This window comes from Mobula hypostoma, chromosome 9 (genome assembly GCF_963921235.1).
Source record: "Mobula hypostoma chromosome 9, sMobHyp1.1, whole genome shotgun sequence".
NCBI lineage: Eukaryota > Metazoa > Chordata > Chondrichthyes > Myliobatiformes > Myliobatidae > Mobula > Mobula hypostoma.
This window is the reverse complement of record NC_086105.1, coordinates 114,589,620-114,609,491: the sequence shown is the minus strand read 5'-3', so window position 1 is coordinate 114,609,491 and position 19,872 is coordinate 114,589,620. Positions and strand designations below refer to the sequence as shown.

The 19,872-nt window shown below is 40.3% G+C and overlaps 1 protein-coding gene across 2 annotated transcripts in view; it reads left to right on the top strand.

The window, feature by feature from the left end:
* sdk1a (sidekick cell adhesion molecule 1a) overlaps positions 1 to 19,872 on the top strand; it is a 779,580-nt gene that overhangs the window by 614,870 nt on the left and 144,838 nt on the right. For both annotated transcript variants that reach the window (XM_063058961.1, XM_063058960.1), the window contains exons 21-24: positions 1,269 to 1,460; positions 2,587 to 2,708; positions 10,432 to 10,541; positions 18,701 to 18,851. In XM_063058961.1, coding sequence (XP_062915031.1) covers positions 1,269 to 1,460; positions 2,587 to 2,708; positions 10,432 to 10,541; positions 18,701 to 18,851 — 575 coding nt within the window. The remainder of the gene's footprint in view (positions 1 to 1,268; positions 1,461 to 2,586; positions 2,709 to 10,431; positions 10,542 to 18,700; positions 18,852 to 19,872) is intronic.

The window sequence follows — 19,872 nt, the reverse complement described above, 5'->3', positions numbered from 1 at the left end:
TAACCGGTCGATGTTTCGGGCCGAGACCCTTCATCAGGTTTGGAAAGGAAGGGGGAAGATGCCGGATAAGGTAGTGGGGGAAGGGGAAGGACAAACTAGAAGGTGGCAAGTGAAGATAGATGGGTAGGGGAGGGGAGATAAAGTAAGAAGCTGGGAGGTAATAAGTGAAAAAGACAAGGATCTGGCGAAGAAGGAATCTGATGGGAGAGGAGAGTGGATCATGGGACAAGGGGAAGGAGGAGGGTTCCAGAGGATGTGATAAGCCAGTGTGGAGAAGAGATAAGAGGCCAGAGTGGAGAAATGAAGAAGAAGGAAGGGGGAGGGGAAAAATTACAGGAAGTTGCAGAAATTGATGTTCATGCCATCAGGTTGGAGGCTACCTCGATGGAATATGAGGTGTTGCTCCACCAACGTCGTGGCAGAGGAGGAAGCCCTGGACTGACATGTCAGAACCTGGTTGGGAATTGGAATTGAAATGGTTAGACATGGGGAAATTCTGCTTTTTGCTGATGGAGCTGAGGTTCTCGACAAAGCGGTTCCCCAATTTATGTCGGGTTTCTCTGATGTAGGGGAGGCTGCATCAAGAGCACCAGATACAATAGATGTTCCCAACAATTTCGGAGGTGAAGTATTGCCTCAGCTGGAAGGACTGAAGATGAGGGAGGAGGTGAAGGGGCAGATGTGACACTTGCAGGGTTAAACACCAGGAAGGTGATTAGTGGGGAGGCACAAATGGATAAGGGAATCATGGAGGGAATGATCCCTGTGGAATGCAGAGAGTAGGGGAAGTAAAGATGTGTGTGGGTCCCGTTGAAGTTGGCGGAAATTGTGGAGAATGATATGTTGGATATGGAGGCTCCATGGGGTGGTAGGTGAGGACAAGTGAAACTCTATCCATGTTAAGGTGAATCCATCCTTAAGGTTAACTCGGGTGCAAAGGGTTTGCTTTGTCCATAGGGTTAGCCAGGCAAGCAGATGACAAGTTTGGGCAGCAGATCAATAAGTTCTGCTCCAAGAGAACACTAGTGTTTCTGACTATTTTCAATATTTGAATTGCTTTCAACACTATGTCATGAGCTTGTATGTATCATTGCCATTCAATCAATTTTCCTGTATGAAGACTTTGATCTGTGTCACTTTAAATCATATCAGGCCACAAGCTGACAGAGTAGTTTCACTGATGAAGGATGCACTCTAAAAATAAGACAAATCTGCTTCGAAAAGAAAGACAAGGATTAATGCTTGTTGAAAATCCATCTCCTGTACAGGTTACCAGGTTTCGTGGGAGGTGTTTAATAGAAACGATAGTCGTGTGAGCCTCAAATTGTCAAACACAACACTAGAGTACAAGATAACAGGACTGACTTCCCTTACTACATATACCATTGAGGTGGCAGCCATGACAGCAGCTGGGAGTGGAGCAGTAACATTATCTGCCATCTCATCTGGAGTGCCACCAGGTGAGATATTTCTTTGTTATTGGGATCCATTTAGTACTGTACCTTCACTCTTTCAGTAGGTTAGGATTTGTTAACAACTGAGAACATGTGCCCTGCTGTTAAATCTTTAAAATAGAGGATGGATTTACTGTGCAAAATATATAAATTTCTTACAGAACAGCCAAAAATATTGAATGTTTCTATAATGTTAATATACATATATGAGGCACTGAAGGTTTTGTTTAAGACGCTCCTGCTGGAGACCCAAGGTGATGGGCACCGATGAAAGGGCCTTGCACTGCCAACAATAAACCTGATTCAGTGTTGCAAGGGTTTAAGGGACATACAAGAGGTTGAGAGAGGGATTATTATTGCGTGGGAGGGACATGACAACAGACGGGAGGATCAGCTTGTGGAAAGAATCGGGATCTCAGAGCCAGTTAAATTTGTGAGAGTGGGACTTTTGCAGAGCTTGTCATCAGCTGCTGGAAGGTCAGGCAAAGTAAAGGCAACAGCTTTGCCTGCAGATCGGTGGGTAATGGGAAACAAAATTCAAAGGAGGAATATTAGTGTTTAGTGTGGTAGTTGTGAGACTCAGCTGAAAATCAGCAAGGGGAGGTTGTATACTGTGTGTGCGGGAGAAGCAGTGTTGAATATGGGTGGCATTTGCTGTGGGAAGGTTTGGGCAAACTGGTATTGTAGGCCCGAGGAAGAACTGCTATGACTTAGTTGGCTTAAAGAGGACCACTGGGCTACATTCCAAGTTAGGATCGTGCACTTATGGTCATAATGAAGCAGACTGTGCTAGATTATTGAAACCTGCTTCTTCCTGGATGGCCCACCCTAGGCACAACATCCAAAACTGATTAGTACTTTATTGATGCTACTGCAGATGCTTGGGGTCCTGCATGTACTATCATGTGAGATTTATGTAAAACCCAAAAGGTAAATCCTAATAAGTCCATAATTTTCCTTTGCGCTTGCCTTTTTTATTGATACTGAATTGCATAATGCCCAAAATACGGTGCAAACAGACAATTTCTAAGTTCAGTTGGTTTCGATAATGCAATAATCTTTTAGCTTTCTCATCAACGTTCAGTGTGAAAGGAAAAAAAAGAATGACACTGTGCATTAAACTGTTTTACAGAGCTCCCGGGTGCACCATCTAATCTTGTGATCTCCAATATCAGTCCCCGATCAGCCATGTTGCAGTTCCAGCCAGGGTTTGATGGAAAAACAACCATCTCAAAATGGATAGTGGAAGGACAGGTATTGGGCAAATTTACGATGCAAATCTTCAGTAATTATCAATCATCTTTCTGACAAGAAACTGAATGGGGACTGGGAAAAATGATATATTATCTTGCCATCGATAACATTTCCTTTGTATTCTGTTTGCAGAAATTGTAAGCTCCCCAAGTGCATGTATATAGTTAAATGACAAAAACTTGAGTTTGAGTTCATCTTTCCAGGGACAACAACCATGTGTGTTTATTTTATCTATACCCCTCATGATTTTGTACACCTCTAAGGCATACTCCTCAATCTCCTATGCTCCGTGGAATAAAGTCCTAAACTGCCCAACCTCTCCCCTCAAGTTCTGGCAGCATACCTGTAAATCTTCTCTGCACTCACTCCAATTTAATGATGTATTTTCTCTAACACAGCAACCGAAACTGTACTCAAGTGTAGTCTCACCAATGTATTGTGCTGTGCAACTGTGATAAAATATCCCCACTCTGATACCTAATGCCCTGTTCCTCAGGGTCAGTATTGAGACTGCTGCTTTTTGCATTGTTTGTCAATGATTTGGATTATGGAATTAATGGGCTTTGTAGCAAAATTTGTAGAGGTGGCGGGGTCGGTAGTGCTGAGGACTCAATGCAATTGCAGAAAGATTTGGACAAATCGGAAGAATGGGCAAAAAAAGTGGCAGATGGAATTCAGTGTTGGGAAATGTATGATAATGCATTTTGGTAAAAGGAACTATAGGTGGACTGTTATCTAAATGAGAAGGTTCAAACATCAGAAGTGTAGAGGGACTGGTCAGGCTGCACTTGGAGTATTGTCAACAGTTTGGGCCCCCTATCTCAGAAAGGATGTGTTGTCATTGGAGAGAGTCCAGAGGAGGTTCACAAGGATGATTCTGGGAATGAAGGAGTTAACATATGAGGAGCAGTTGGCAGCTTTGGACCTGTACTCACTGGAATTTAAAAGAATGCGGGGGAATCTCATTGAAACCTACCAAATATCAAAAGGACTAAATAAGATGGATGTGGGGAGGAAGTTTCCTATGGTGGGTGTATCCGGAACTAGAGGGCACAGCCTCAAAATTGAGGGCAACATTTTAGAACAGAGGTAGGGAAGAATTTCTTTAGCCAGAGAGTAGTGAATCTGTGGAATGCTCTGCCACAGACTGCAGTGGAGGCCAAGTACATGGATATATTTAAGGCAAAAGTTGATAAATTTCTCGATCAGTCAGGGCATCAAAGGATATGGCGAGAAGGCAGGTGTATAGGTTGAATGGGATCTGGGATCAGCCATGATGGAATGGCAGAGAAGACTCGATGGGCTGAATGGCCCATCTCTGCTTCCATGTCTTATGATCTTATGCAAACTGGGTTTCCTGAACTGCCAAGTGGAATACATGAGTTAATAAAGCATTAGATTGCTTTGATTTATCATAAGGCTGATGTATCAGCTGCACCAGTATATAAGTCACTGTTATCCCCCGCTTTTTGAGGACTTCAATCTTTCTTGTACGTAAAATATATTTAGCCTTTCTGTTTTATGCTTAGGACAAAAATGAAAAATAATTCAAGTTTTAAATTTCTAATTGTTCCATTAATAATGCATTGCTTTCCCTTTGCATTTTTGTTTCAAGTAACGTTTAGCAAAAGTATGAAGAATTTTATTTGCTGAACACACTGGCATAGACGATGCATTGGTGAAGCCCCACCCACCTCCTACATTTGTTTTATTATAGTGATATGATAAAACATTTTAAAATATAGTGAGTAGCTACACAATAAGTATATACCTATTCACTATACAGGTGTGCGCCGCTTAATGTCCGTTTGGACAACGTCCGATTGCATATACGTCCGTATTCCCGATCGGAGAACATGACGTAGCAGACGTAACCAATTTCGTGTATCACGCGTCTCTTGAGCATAGTAGCGTTACCTCTCTGTTTAATTTTCTTCTGAAAATACTACTGTAAAGTGCATCATAGCTTCCAAACGCAGCAAAACCACTCCTAGTGATAGCAGCAGCGAGAGGCAACGGAAAAATATTGATTTGGAAGTGAAACAAAAGGTTATTAAACAATATGAAGGTGGAAAACCAGCTCAGGATTTAGGCATGTCGCACTCGACAATCACAGCAATCCTGAAAGACAAAGAAAAAATTCTCAAAGCTGTTAAAGGATCGGCTTCACTGAAAACTACAAGGCTCACGAAAATGCGAGAGGGACCTATATCGGATATGAAGAAATTGCTAATGACATGGATTTAGTCAATACAGGTACACTACAGTACTCCATATAGGTTTGCTAAGTATAATATGGTGTTCGCACAACGTCCAAATCACATAACGTCCGATTTGACAGAACGTATCGTGGATGTTAAGTGACGCATACCTGTATTTCAAACTTGTTTTTATCATATCAACATGCTATACTTTGGGAAGGAAAACAGCTAGTTTACTTGGTGTGTATCTGCTCAAAGTATTTTGTTTTCTTTGTCATCTCATTATAATAAAACAAATAACCAGGTTTGAATGATGCTGCAAAATGCTGAATTTCACTGAACGCATGGAGAACCCGAAATCTGTTTAATAAAAGCTGCATAAAAGCAGGAAAATTTCACATAATTAGAAACATCTGAGGAATAATCTTGCATTAGGCCAGTGGTCCCCAACCACCGGGCCGCAAAGCATGTGCTACCGGGCCGCAAGGAAACGATATGATTTGGCAGTATGATGAGTAAAAAACAAAAGTCGCTTGAGAGTTTCTTTGGAAGAAGTGGTAGGGAACATAAAAGGCCTAATGATGATGATAACGCAGAGACAGCTGAGGCCGAGACTGCAAAAAAAGAGAAAGCTACCTACAACAGAAAATACAAGGAGTCGTACATAAAATATGGCTTTAATGCGACCGGTGACTGGCACGCTCCAAGCCCCCTGTGTGTGATATGTGGAAACAAGCTGTCTAATGAGGCAATGATGCCCTCAAAACTGCTTTGGAACCTTGAGTCCAATCACCCTGCACTTAAAGACAAACCTGTTGAGTTTTTTGAGTGGAAAAAACGTGAGCAAGCGGGACAGAAGCAAGTGCTGAGATCCACCATCTCCACAAATGCTGCTGCTCTGAGAGCGTAGTCCTGAGTGGCTAGCCGTATTGCTAAGGCTAAGAAACATCTGTATGAGCAGCTTTGCGCGGAAATGGATGCAGATCACAACCCCCTTCTCTTACACACTGAAGTCAGGTGGCTATCAAGGGGGAGAGCCCTGGCCAGGGTTTTTAAGATAAGAGAGCAGCTACAGAGATTTCTTTCAGGAAAAAAGTCACCACTGGCAGCACACTTTGGTGACGAGGAGTGGATGGCAAAACTCGCTTATCTGTGTGACATCTTCAACCTGCTCAATGAACTCAATTTGTCACTTCAGCGGAGAATGACAACTGTCTTCAAGTTGGCAGATAAAGTATCTGCTTTCAAAGCCAAACTGGAACTGTGGGGATAGCGAGTGGACGGGGGCATATCTGACATGTTCCCAACATTAGCTGGGATTTTGGGAGAGACGGAGGCTGCACCGTCCTTCTCACACAGCTGGTGCACAATCACCTATCTTCGCTGTCGACAGAATTTGAGCATTACTTCCCAACCGCAAATGACCCAAGACGTGCAAAGGAATGGGTCCGTGACCCATTTGTGAATGTCCCCGGTGAATCATCCATGTCAGCGTGGGAAGAAGATCAACACCTCGAGCTTGCAAATGACGGTGGGCTGAAAAGTATGTTTGACATAGCGTCTCTTTTGGCATTCTGGATCAAAGTCAAGGCTGAATATCCTGAGATAGCCACGAAAGCACTGAAAACGTTGCTTCCATTTTCAACATCATATCTCTGTGAAGCAGGGTTTTCTGCAGTGAATGCAACGAAAACTAAATTGCGGAATAGACTGGACATAAGGAACCCCCTTCGAGTATCGCTGTCTCCCATCACCCCTCGATGGGACCATCTTGTTGCAGGGAAACAAGCCCAGGGCTCCCACTGATTCAGCAATATTGGTGCGTTGCAATGATTTTATATGTTCATACGAGGAAAATATGCACTGTGTTTAATATCCAAATGTTACTGAAAATGATATGATACTATTGACTTATAAGTGACTTATAATTGACTTGTCACTATATTCATGTGAGGAAAATATGCGCTGTGTGTTTAATATTAAATTCGTTAGATAAACCCTTTTAGAAACAAAATTGAGTGTATTAGCCACTTATAAGTGACTTATAGTTGACTTATCACCTATATTCCGGTTGTGTCGGTCTGCAAGAATATTGTCAATATTAAACCGGTCCGCAGTGCCAAAAAGGTTGGTGACCCCTGCATTAGGCAATCCTAGTTTCCTATATTTTAAAAAAACAGGTAGGCATAAATCTGTGATTCCTATTTATGATCAATGTTTTGACGCTATGCCAATGTCCAGATTCATTGGGAACCAGAAACCATTGCATGTTTTGCTGAAATAAATTTCTCAGCTGCCCTGCAGTTTTGAAAGGCTTCAGTGGTTTGCATTTCTCCCTGCATCAAGAGCCAATTGGTTTAGTTCAAAGTAAATGTATTATCAAAGTGCATATGCATCGTCAAATACTATCCTGAGAAACATTTTCTTATGGGCATTCACAGTAAGTACAAAGAAACCCAAGAGAATCCGTGAAAAAGTGCACACAACAAGGATGAAGAAACAGCCAATGTACAAAAGACAACAAACTGCATAAATACCAAAATAAAAAGTAGTAATAAGTCTCAAGAACTTGAGTTGTAGAGGCCTTAAAAGGGGTGGATAGTTGTGCAATCATTTTAGTGTTGGGGTGAGTGAAGTTTTCACTTCTGGTTCAAGAGCCTGATGGTTGAGGGATAATAACTTGCTGAACTTGGTGGTGTGGGGCTTCAGGCTCCTGTACCACCTCCCTAGTGGCAGCAGCGAGAAGAGAGCATGGCCTACTTGGTCTTGATAATGGGTGCTACTTTCCTGGATAGCGCTCCTTGTAAATGTGATGAAAAGTTAATTGATTCACTTTTGCTCGAGTGGTATTCTTTCCATATAGTGCAGTTGTTTTCACAGAGATCACCAGATGGGTGGATTAGTAATTTTGCAGACAATATGAGGATTGGTGGAGTTCTGGATGGTGTAGGAAAGTGCAGAAGGAGACAGTGGGGTACAGATCCGTTGCAGATATGGGTGGAGAAGTGGCAGATGGAATTTATCCTGGTCAAGTGTGAGGTGTTGCACTTTGGGAGATCAGATGTTGACTGACAGAAGTTGCAAGAACCGGAACAGTGTAAATATGCACAGGGATCTTCGGGCTTCAGTCCATTGCTCTCTGAAAGTGGCTACACAGGTTGATAGGATGGTAAAGAAGGCATATGGCTTGCTTGCCTTTATTAGAACATAGAGTGTAGAACACTACAGCACAGTGTGCGTCCTTCAGCCCAGGAAGTTGTGCTGACCTACCTCGTTAATCAGGGTAACCCTTCCTTCCTGTGCAGTCAATAACCTGCCGGTTTTCATATGTTTATGTGCCTGTTTAAAAATGTTTAAGAGTTTCTATTGTACCAATCTCTATAACCACCCCAGGCAATGGGTTTCAGGCACCTACTATTCTCTGCATTTTAGAAAGAAAGCTACTCCTAATCTTTTATCCACTCACGTTAAACAAATATTCTCTGGGGTACTGGCCACTGTCACTCTGTGGAGAAAGGTTCCAGTGTCCACTCTGTCTATTCCTCTCATAAGCTTACACATCTTTATCAAGTTGCCTCTCATCCTCTGTCACTCCAAACAGAAAAGCCCTAGTTCATGCAACCTTTCCTCATACAACATGTTTCCTAATCCAGGCAGCATCTTGGTAAATCTCCTCTACACCATCTCTATAGCTGTCACATCATTCCCATAACGAGGCGACCAGAGCGGAATACAATGCTACAAGTGTGGTCTAATCAGAGACTGTAACATTGCTTTGTGGCTCTTGAACTTAACCCCATTCTCCTGCCTTTCCCTGTAACATCTGGCATCCAGACTTTCAACCTCTGTTTTAAATATTCCCAATGAACTGGCCTTCACAGCTGTCTGTAGCAATGAATTCCACAAATTCACCACCCACTAGCTGAAAAATTCCTCCTCATATCTGTTCTTAAGAGACGTCTTCTGTCTTATCTCCGTTGTGAAGGGACATCCTTCTAATCTGATACCATGCCCTCTGGTTCTAGATACTCCCACTATTGGAAACATCCTATCTATGTTCACGCTACTAGGCCTTTCATGATTTGGCACTCAATGAGATACCCCATGCCATTCCCCCCGCCCCTCCACCATCATTCTTTTAAACTCCAGTGTGTACACCACAGAGCCATCAAACACTCCTCAGTTGTTAACCCTTCCGATCCCTGAATCATTCTTGTAAACATTCTCGGGCCTTCTCTAATGCCAGCACATTCTTTCTTAATTATGGGACCATAATTGCTCTCAATACTCCAAATACAGTCTGACCAATGCCTTATAAAACCTCAGCATCATTGCTTTCATAGCTAGTTCTTTCAAAATGAAAGCTAACTTCAGAATCAGGGTTTAATATCACTGCCGTATGTCATGAAATTTGTTGTTATGAAGCAGTGGTACATTGAAGTACATAAAAACAGTAAATTATAGTAAATAAATATATATAAAGTTAAAGTAAGTAAGTAGTGGGCTAGTTAGTGTTCATGAGTTCAATGAGAAGAGGGCATGGCTTGGGTAATGGTCATGGTGAGGGATGCTGCATTTTGAGGCCTCGCCTTTTGAAGATGCCCTCAATGCTGGGGAGGCTAGTGCCCAGGATGGAGCTGGCACAGATTGCAACTTGCTGCAGCTTTTACCGATCCTGTGCAGCAGTGCCCCCTCCATACCAGACGGTGTTGCACCAGTTAGAATGTCATCTGCAGTACATTGCATTTGCCTTCCTTATAACTAATTTAACCTTTAAGGAATCCTGCACTAGGACTCCCAAGTTCCTTTACACCTCTGATTTCTGAATTCACTCCCTGTTTAGAAAATCGTCTTCTCCTATTTATTCCAGTCAGGGAATAACTGGAGAAAATGTCTCCTGCTTCACTACCATAACCATATTAATGTCAAAGAAACCAATTTTATTCAAGGAGGGTGTTGAGCATTTTCTAGTCATAGTATTTAAAAGATCTAAGAAAAATATCAGTTTGCTGATAATGCAAAATTACAGATATACCTGGAAGTTAACATGGTTACTGGACTAACTCTCCACCAGAACAAGAAAATACCTCACTCATCAAAAATAGTACCTTTTCCCAGATAAGTTGCAAAGATCTTTGGCAGAAGAACACAGAACTATGTCAAAATGTTTTAGGAATTAGTAATACAGGCAAGTTGTTTGTATACAGTATATTCTATACAAAAAAATTCCAATTTTAAATTGAATATAAACCAAATACAACAAATTATCTTTCCAATCTGATTATAACTTTTCAACAGATTGATTAAAGTAGCTTAAGAAAACTAATAATGAGTTTACATTTATATTTTTGAAGTGTTGAAACACAGTATTCTTATTTTAAATGTTAAATGTTTGAATGAAAATGCTTTTCGTTATTGCCTATTTTCTTGTTATTGCTCAGTAAACTATGCAACTTACCTCCTTATTTAAATATTGTAGATTATATCTCCTCACATCCATACTTCAATGTTTCTCTTCTCAGATTGGAGTGATTGGAGAGGATGAAGAATGGGTTTTGCTGTATGAGGTGGAGAATGAACCAGATGCCCAGGTGTTAGAAATCCCTAATTTGATTCCTTATACATACTACAGGTGAGACAAAGACACATATTTTTATCCTTCTTTTAACAATGTATATTATACTCATACTAATGTAATTTATTTTAGATACAGTCTCTATGAAAAAATAATTACTGTACAGAATTTGGGGGATGTGAACATTATGCTGTTTTATCGTTAGCATTTAGTTCTTAATGGATTCTAGACTTGAAAGAGTGAAACTACCTGTAGGCAATAAGAAACCCATGTGGTCATTCTCCAACTAATTGCCAGTGTATGTAGGATTTAAACTAGCTTGGCTATTTCAGTTAATCCATAGGATTTACATTGCAATAGAGAGTATCCTTTAAAAATAAGTTAAGATTCATTTTTGAGGGATTGTAGAGATTTTCTCTGTATTTCGATACTTGGTGCCTGACATGATACTATTTGTTCCCATTCACTACACAATACTTTGGCAGGGTCAAAAAAAATCTCACAAAATTTCCAAAGGACTTGCCCAAAATGAGAATTAAAATATTTCTTGATAACCCTAAGGTAATCTTCTGTTTGACACAGTAAAAAAGGCATAGCTTTACCCATAATCTTCCTATAAATGTCCTCTAAATTTCCACAGGTAAGGCATTTTACTGTTGCAGTACCAAGGAGGCTTCTCAACTATGTTTTGTTATCCCTGCTCCTACCGAGTATCTCCCAGGGTATAGTGTAAGTGAGATGCACAATACATCAGTGTTGTCAGTAGAAGATGAAAGATGTTGTGGAATGCTTTGCTGCCTCGTACAAAAATCACTTATAATTTGTTGAATAACCACCAAAGCTAAAACAATGCATTTGCACTAATGAGAGAACAGTCTCGTTGTTTTATTACAGGACATGTAAACACTGTTTTGCAGGTGGTCCTAGCATTTATCTTATTTTTGCACTGTATGGGTGTGATGTGTGATTGTGGCAGAAATTAATGATTTTAATTGATTTTATTTTTCTATTTATTTATTTATTTGCTTGTTTGTTGTAATACAGTGTAGAAAAGGTCCTTTTGGTCTTTCGAACCACACCGCCCAGCAATCCCTTGATTTAGTCCTAGCCTAATCATGGGACAATTTACAATGACCAATTAACATAACAACCAGCATGTCTTTGGACTGTGGGAGGAAACTCGTGGTTGCAGGGATAATGTCCTAACAGGCAGAGGCAGGAATTGAACCCGGGTTGCCGGTACCTTAAAGTGTTGCCTGAACCACTACATTACTATGACGCCCCTGACGAATAGTGTCAAACATGCTACGTAGTAGTGGCAATGTGTTGTTGCAGAGTGCACCACAAAAATCCCTACCAATACAGCCTGATATATTCTGTGCAGAGCACACCATGTTATCACTGCTATATGGCACATTTAGCTCTGCAGACAGGAGATAAATTTCTAGGCAAATGACTGCTGCTTGTGTACATAATGCAGTCGGTTGTAGCAAATTGAAATTACTTGCTGCTAAATATGTCAGACTTATAATTAAATGTTATTGCATCATTGGAACCTGGAATAAGCTTTAATTATGAGATGGGGAAATGAGACTCACTGTCTTCATCCTTTTAGAAATGTTAAGGCTGTGTTTTTCACTTGGATATTTGTATTCACTAGTTGCTATTGAAAAATAGTTTTGCATACTAAAATTATTTAAACAAAAAGTCCAATCAATGGGTCTAGATAGTCACCTTAATCCCAAAAAAAACTTTTCCCTGTGGGTAGTAGGTCTGTCATATTTGTTCAATTCAACCAACTGAAATTTCCTACAAAATAGATAAATACATTGTCTCCACATTTTTCAGATATTGCCATGTTAAATTTAATATGTTCAGTGCAGCCATTTGCTGCGATTGATCAGGAATCTTTGAGAATAAGGTAGTTTGACAGATGGAGCAAATGATTGAAAGCCATTATCATGAGAAGAGTATACTTAACATTTGCAAACTGAATGTTGGGGAAAAAACAGATTCAGTTATAAAACGTACAAAAATATATTTAATGAAAGTCACAAGCAAAATAAAAACTTTCAAACCATTATTTTGCTCTGAGATTGTCATTATTGTAAGCCCTGGTTTGGCTTTATATATGCATCTGTATAAAATTCATAGGTAAGTATTTCTGTGCACTGCTCTTTGGCAGACATAGATCTTTTTACTGCCAAATAATGTAGAACAAATTCAAGTGTTAACAAAAATGAATGGATTATTCAGCTCACTGATTTATTTTATAACAACCTAGACTTCATTTTGGAACAAATCTTCAAGTTATTCTTAGTGTCAAAAAAATGAATCATTTCTTCTGAGTAATAGTAAGCATGTTTTTTAAAAACTGAAGCAGAAAGTTTTTTTGAAGCTGCAGCATTTATATTCTTCTATGTGGATGCAAGAGTCAAAGTTCAAAATGGTCCTAAATTTGTGAAAATATTAACGTTTTGATTTTCATGATTAGGCTGCCTGATGATCTTTCTACATCAGGAGTCCTGATGCAAAGTCTCAACTCAAAACACCAAGTATTTCTTTACTTCCAGAGATGTTGCCTGACCTGCTGAGTTTCTTACGCAGTTCATTGGTTGCATCATCTGCAGCCTCTCATGCCATCTGATTGTCGTTCTGGCCATTTTAGCATGCTCTCTGCACAAATTTGGCTTTCTTTTTCACCATACCACCTCTGCTTTTTGGATTTCTGACTGCCTTGCATCATTTTGTGATTTTAAAAATAGGCCAGTCACATTTTGCATTTGCAAAGTTACCATGTGCCGACATGAAGGTAGTATTATTGGTAATTGCATGAGTTTATGTGGTCCCCAGTGTTCCCTCTAATTTGTAATGACCTGTGTGGGCAAAAATCTTGTGCTGTGCAAATTTTCTTTTTGCCCAGTGACAACAACATGAGCACTCGGAATTTTTTTAAGTGGGAGTAAACTTGAAGCTTTTCTAAGGAAAATAAACTACCAAGTCCAGTTGTTGTTTATTGTTCAAAATAAACAAAATAATATAGATCAATGAGTCTTATACAATATACTATATGACAACATGTAATAGCATCAATATCAATAATATTAAGGTATTCCACTTTAAATGAACTAGCAGTCTTGCCGAAGGGTCTCGGCCTGAAATGCCGACTGTGCTCTTTTCCATAGATGCTGCCAGGCCTGCTGAGTTCCTCCAGCGTTTTGTGTGTGTTGCCAGCACTTCTTCTGTGCCTCATGCCCTTTGCTTCTTTGGAATTCAACGTAGTGAATCAATAATTTCTTCAATAAAACAGTAGAAATAAACCAGGTTTAAAATCTGCCGACAAATCATCACGAACTCCACCTTGTCAAAATCGCATCAGAAACCGGAAAAGGAAATGTGATTTTGTACAATTGTGAAATAAACTTAACATGCCAGTGCAAACTTTTGTGCACAGTTTAAATTCCTTTGTGGGCTAGTAGCAAAAGATGTGTGTATGTGCATGGGTGCATACCTGAGAGGGAACTTTGATGGTGCTGTAATGTAAAACACAGTCATCCCTTGGTGATTTGTGCTGACTTCATAAATAACTGTCAGGACAGTTTAGAAACATCTTTAGAATAAGGAAGTAAATAAGCCAAGATGAATGAGAACAAGTGAGTAATCTTGTGAGAAATAAAAACAGATCTAGTGAGAAATCTTTGACATATACTTAAAAAGGAAAATATTAACAAGAGTTAACTTGGACCCCTTGCTATCTCAGATGGGAAAAATTATGTGGAAATAGTGAATCGACAGAGAAATTAAAAACATCTATTTTTTTTTCTGTTTCCATGGAAGATAGTTTTCAGTTTCAGGACATAGTGTAGATTGTCAGATCAAACATGAATGAGGAATTAAAGAAAGTTAGCAATAAAATTGGATAAAGTAGCAGGATTGAAAGCTGATAAATGCTAGTACTTGACGATAACGGCCGAGAGAGGTAGCTATAAAGGTAGTGGGTTGTTATCTTATAAAATTCCGTGGAATCTTGAATGATCCCCACAGACTGGAATGTAACAAATGTAACCTTACTTTGCAAGAAAGGCAGGGGAAAGAAAACAAGGAACTAAAGATTAGTTAGCCAAACATCAGTAGTAGAAAAAAACGCACATATTTTTTCTTAAGGCGGTAGAAGCAGGGCATCGAGAAAATAATGATAGGATTGGGTCAAACAGCATGGTCTCGTGTGAGGAAAATTTGTTTGACAGATTATGTCGAAGTTGTAGCTATCTGAGGGGGTGGCGGGTAATGTAGATGCAGTGTAATGGAAGATTTTGATAAGCAGTCACTAAACAGATTATCAAAACAAACAAACTCCTGGGATTATGGTTAATACAATCACATTTGCTAAGGATTAATGGATAAGAAATAGCAAATAAGAATAAACTGGTCATGTTGTGAAAGGCTGTGACTAAGAGGCAGCCATTGGGGATTGTGCGGGGAGCTCAGCTGTTCACAATTAATGGCAAAGATTTAAATGAGAAGACCATGAGTGATAGACATATCCAAGTGGAAAAAAACACTTCAGTGGAAAAATAGAAATGGTGATCATTTTTCAAATGGTGAGAAATTGAAATGTGTTGGTGTTCAGTCAGACCCATGTGTCCTTATACATGAATCAATGAAAGTTAGCATACAGGGAGAGAAAGTGGGGAGATCTGAGTGAAAACATCATCCAGCAATTATATTCAAATTATACCATTCATTTCCACCTTTACCTCCATTCAGGGCCCCAAATAACCTTTCCAGGCAAGGTAGCACTTCATCTGTGAATCTGCTGGGGTCGTCTATTGTGTCTAGTGCTCCTGATGTGGCCTCCTCTACTTCGATGAGACTTGTTGTAAATTGGAGGACCGCTTCGTTCATCCACCAAAATTGGCCAAACATTTTAATTCTGATTCCCATTCACATTCCGACATGTTGGTCCATGGCCTCCTCTCACGTCAAGATGAGGCTACCCTCGGGGTGGAGGAATAGCATCTTGTGTTCCGTCTGGGTAGCCTCCAACCTGATTGCTTGAATATCGATTTCTGTTTCTGGTAAAAAATGTTTCCCTCCTTGCCTCTTTCTCTATTCCCTACTCTGGATTCTTACCTCTTCTCAGCTTCCTATCACTTTCCCTGGGGTTCCCTCCTCCTTCCCTCTCCTATGGTCCACTCTCCTCTCCTATCAGATTCTTTCTTCTCTAGCCCTTTACTTTTCCCACCCAACTGGCCTTGGCCTATCACCTTCCAGCTAGCCTCCTTCCTCTTCCCCACTCCCCCCCCCACTGTTTTATTCTGGCACCTTCCCCTTCCCTTCCAGTTCTGATGAAGGGTCTCGGCTCAAATTGTCAACTGTTTGTTCGTTTCCACAGACGCTGACTGACCTGCTGAGTTCCTCTAGCATTTTGTGTGTGTGTTGTTTCATACCTAGGATACTGTCTGCAGAGCTGGTCTATATGCCTAAATAAGAACACTCTGCGATAGCGGTATCAAGCGAAGCATTCAAGACCATACACAAAGCAAAGAACTCCCGTCAACCTCACCCTTTATGAAACATCAGTCTCTGACAACAAATCCCCATGGTGAGACCCTGGAAAGTGTGAACCATTTCCCGTACCACAGGCGTCATCCCTTAGGAAAGGATAACATCTGAGATAAGATTCGCCATTACCTTCAAGGTGTCAGCATAACGTTTGGTTTATAAAGAAAAGGGTGTTGAAACAGCAAAATCTCAAACCTAGTACAATTCATTGAATAAATGCTGGTGTATGTCTAGCAAGCATATCAAAGTACTAGAGAAGTACCACTGGAGCATTGTCTGCTCACTACTCCAAATCTACTGGAAGATAAGTGAACCAACATCAGTGTTTCTGCTGAGCCAATACTCCTTTCAATCAGGATACTCTCCACTGTGCATCTATAGAGGTCTATCAGAAGTATAGATGCCATGCCAAATCTGCACAAACTTGTAAGAAAGTAGAGGTGTTGCTGTACTTTTTTTGAAAAGGCATTTACAGGATGGTCCTGGAACAAATCCTCTGATAATGCACAGGAAATGAAAGTTACTAACACTCTCAACCTCCAATCCCCTAATAAGCACTGGCTCAAGGGCCTCCAGTTTCTTCCTCTGGTAGTCAACAACCAGCTGTTTGATTTTGCGCATGTTGAGTCAGAGGTGGTTGTTGTGGTACCACTCAACCAGATTTTCAGTCTCCCTCCTGTATGCCAATTTGTCATCACCTTTGATTCGGCCAACAACAGTGGTGTCGCCAGCGAGCTTAAATATGGCATTGGAGCTGTACCTGGCCTCACAGCCATAAGTGTAAAGCAAGAAGAGCGGGGGAAGCACACAGCTTTGTGGTGCGTCTGTGTGGCAAAGATGGTGTTGCCTTTAAGGACTGACTGTGGAGTCTGCAAGTGAGGAAATCGAGGATGCAGTTACACAAGGAGGTATTGAGGTCTAGGTCTTGGAGATTATTGATTAGTTTTGTGAGGACGATGGTGTAAAATGATGAGCTGCAGTCATTGAAGAGCATCCTGATGTATGGGTCTTCACTGTGCAGATGTTCTGCAGCTGAGTGGAGAGCCAATGAGATGGCACCTGCAGCTCATCTGTTTGTGACGGCAGGAAAACCGGAGCGGATCCAAGTCATTCCTCAGGAAAGAGTAGATATGATTCAAATGGTTCCATTTAATATCAGAGAATGCAAGCAATATGCAACCTGAAGTTCTCGCTCTTCGCAGATATACAGGAAAAAAACATGAGTATCTCAACGACTGGGGTTCTAATGCTTTTACTGTCACTCAAAGCCCCCTTCTCCCCCCTGCCATGCACAAGCAGCAACAAAGCATCAACCCTCCCCACTTATTTCAGTAAAAAGCATCAGCACCCACCACTCACCAAGCAAGCAAAGCTTCCAAAGAGAGACCATGATCTGCAGCATAACAGAAACTAATCATTTACCCGACAACTCAACGTGGCACAGGCTCTCTCTCTCTCCTTGATAAACAGACAGAGAGGTGTCAATATAGCGAGTGGAGTGATTAAACAAAACAAATCGCTGCCTGCGATGTTAAAGTCTGCCATGTTGCTTTCATTCCGAGTTCTCCGACTTGAGAATCAGTTGTAAGCTTTCCCCCACCATTGAGAGAGAGACAGAGAGAGAGCGATCCGAGTACACAGGCCTCCATCAGCCAATCCGCTGCTTGTGTTGTTGAGTTTTCTCCCGCGATGTTCAGTTGGTGACATCGACATGGGATCGGTTCGTCCACGGGCTGCAGGGCTTACCCCAAAAACGGCCTGTCGGTGAGCAGGAACCATTACCGTAAAGAACTACAGTTTGAGCTCAGCTCTAGATTAGGTACTTGGAGAATTCTGAGAAGGTAGTGAATTTCTGCACTTCTCTACCCTGCATGGTGGAAGACACATCAGTAAATATATTTAAGGCGGAGATTGATAAATATATGCAAGACTGAGGAATTAATCAGTGAATGAGTCAACAGGTGTGAAACTCCAAATAGCCTTCTCCTGTGTTTTATTTCTTATGAAGGGAGATGTTGGCCAAATGCCCATTAATAGATATCCAATAATGTTTTCTGTAAGGTGTGTGCATTTTTGAGGTGAGTTTGTTTCCCAAACCTTGTTTGTGGTCAGTTGGTGAAAATGCTTGCTTGATACATTTTGTACCTCACCAATGGGAACTGACTGCAGACAAGGTTTGGAAAAAGGTGCTGATATTAGTGAAATAGTTTCACATCATGAGCCTTTGCCTGCAGGGGGAAAGTAAGTGCTCTGTTTTTTGATGTATTTATTGCAGCTGTTTTAGTGCTTGGCATCAGCTTGTACCTTCCTGCAACAATGCAGCTAAGATTTTAGAATTCCATGCATGTCCACACATGCATTTTTAATGGACGTCTAGATCTCTAAAGCACAGGACCAGAACCATGCACAGAACTCATCATGTCAGTGGTAGCCTTGAGTCAAAGATATGGTACTTATTTGAATTTCTGTTCTCATTTCAAATGTTGAATGAGCTATCAAGTTTAATAGGCCTGTGTAATATACCTGACCACCTGGCTAATGGGGAATATGGCAATTTAACTCATGCTGGAATTATAAAGATTATATTTGATTTAACTCTGAACAATGAAATTAATTCTTGTGATAAGTGTACATCATTATTTTGTCGTTAGGTTTCGAATAAAACAGATGAACATTGTGGGCTCCAGTCCTGTGAGTTGGCCTTCCCGTGTGATTCAAACTCTGCAGGCTCCACCCGACGTAGCGCCAGCAAGCATCACAGTGCGAACTGCAAGCGAGACAAGTCTGTGGGTCCGTTGGGTGGTAAGTGAAGATGCTGTGTTAATTAGTGAAATGAAAAAAAATAGATTTAGCTAATGGAGTAAGAATGATGCTTTCCAAATTAGTGAAAATGACAAGCTGCAAAATAAGAGCAAGTTACAACAGATGGGAATTTCTGTTAAGAGTTTTGTAAGATTTGGTGGAAGGACTAAACAGGATGCCACAGCAAGTGGTGTTAAAAGTACAACAAAGTTTAATTTACAGTAATTTCTTAGATTGACCAAGTTTGCAAATGATATTGATCTAAGAGGCATTTAATCAGTGTGTTGCACAGAAATCATAAAATGAATTGAACTGACTATTAAATTAAAGATAATAATGGAAGATAAAATATAATGCTGACGATCTTACAACTCAGTGAAAAATTAGCTGACACATGGACGTGTTAGTATAAATAAAGATGAACTTAATTGAGAACTGTGAGTCTTTCTGGATATATTTGCCCAGTTCCATTTTGTAAAAGAATATTATGACAAGTCAGAAAGTTATTTATGCAGATAGTTACTATGCAATGGATTTAATTCTTATGTTGAGAGTAAATGCAAAAACTGGAATCATTTAAGAATGTTGTAGTGTTATGGTTGGTTTTCTGGATATTTCTGGATAGACTGAAATAAAAAAAGCACAAATAATTATCTTGTAAACAGGAAATATTCATAAATCTCATATTTTCTGTCACCAGACACTCAGTCATCTCTGTCAACAAGTGCATCTTTTGAGAACGTCCTTAACTTAATCATTTATAGTAAGCTTGTCATCTGTAATGAGAAGTTATGCGGGAGATTTTCAATGAGGTTTTTCATACTGATTTTATAGAAAGCTGTTCAAAATAAACGGCAAAGTGGTTCCAGGGATGTATGGTTTTGCTCAGTCAAGCCTTACTAATCAATTTTCTAAACCATTACTCAGGGTTCAATATGAAAATGTTTTGATATTTTAATTAGATTAAAACTTTGTGTTCTTCCATGGATGCAAATCAGTTTTCCACACTTTTAAATCTACA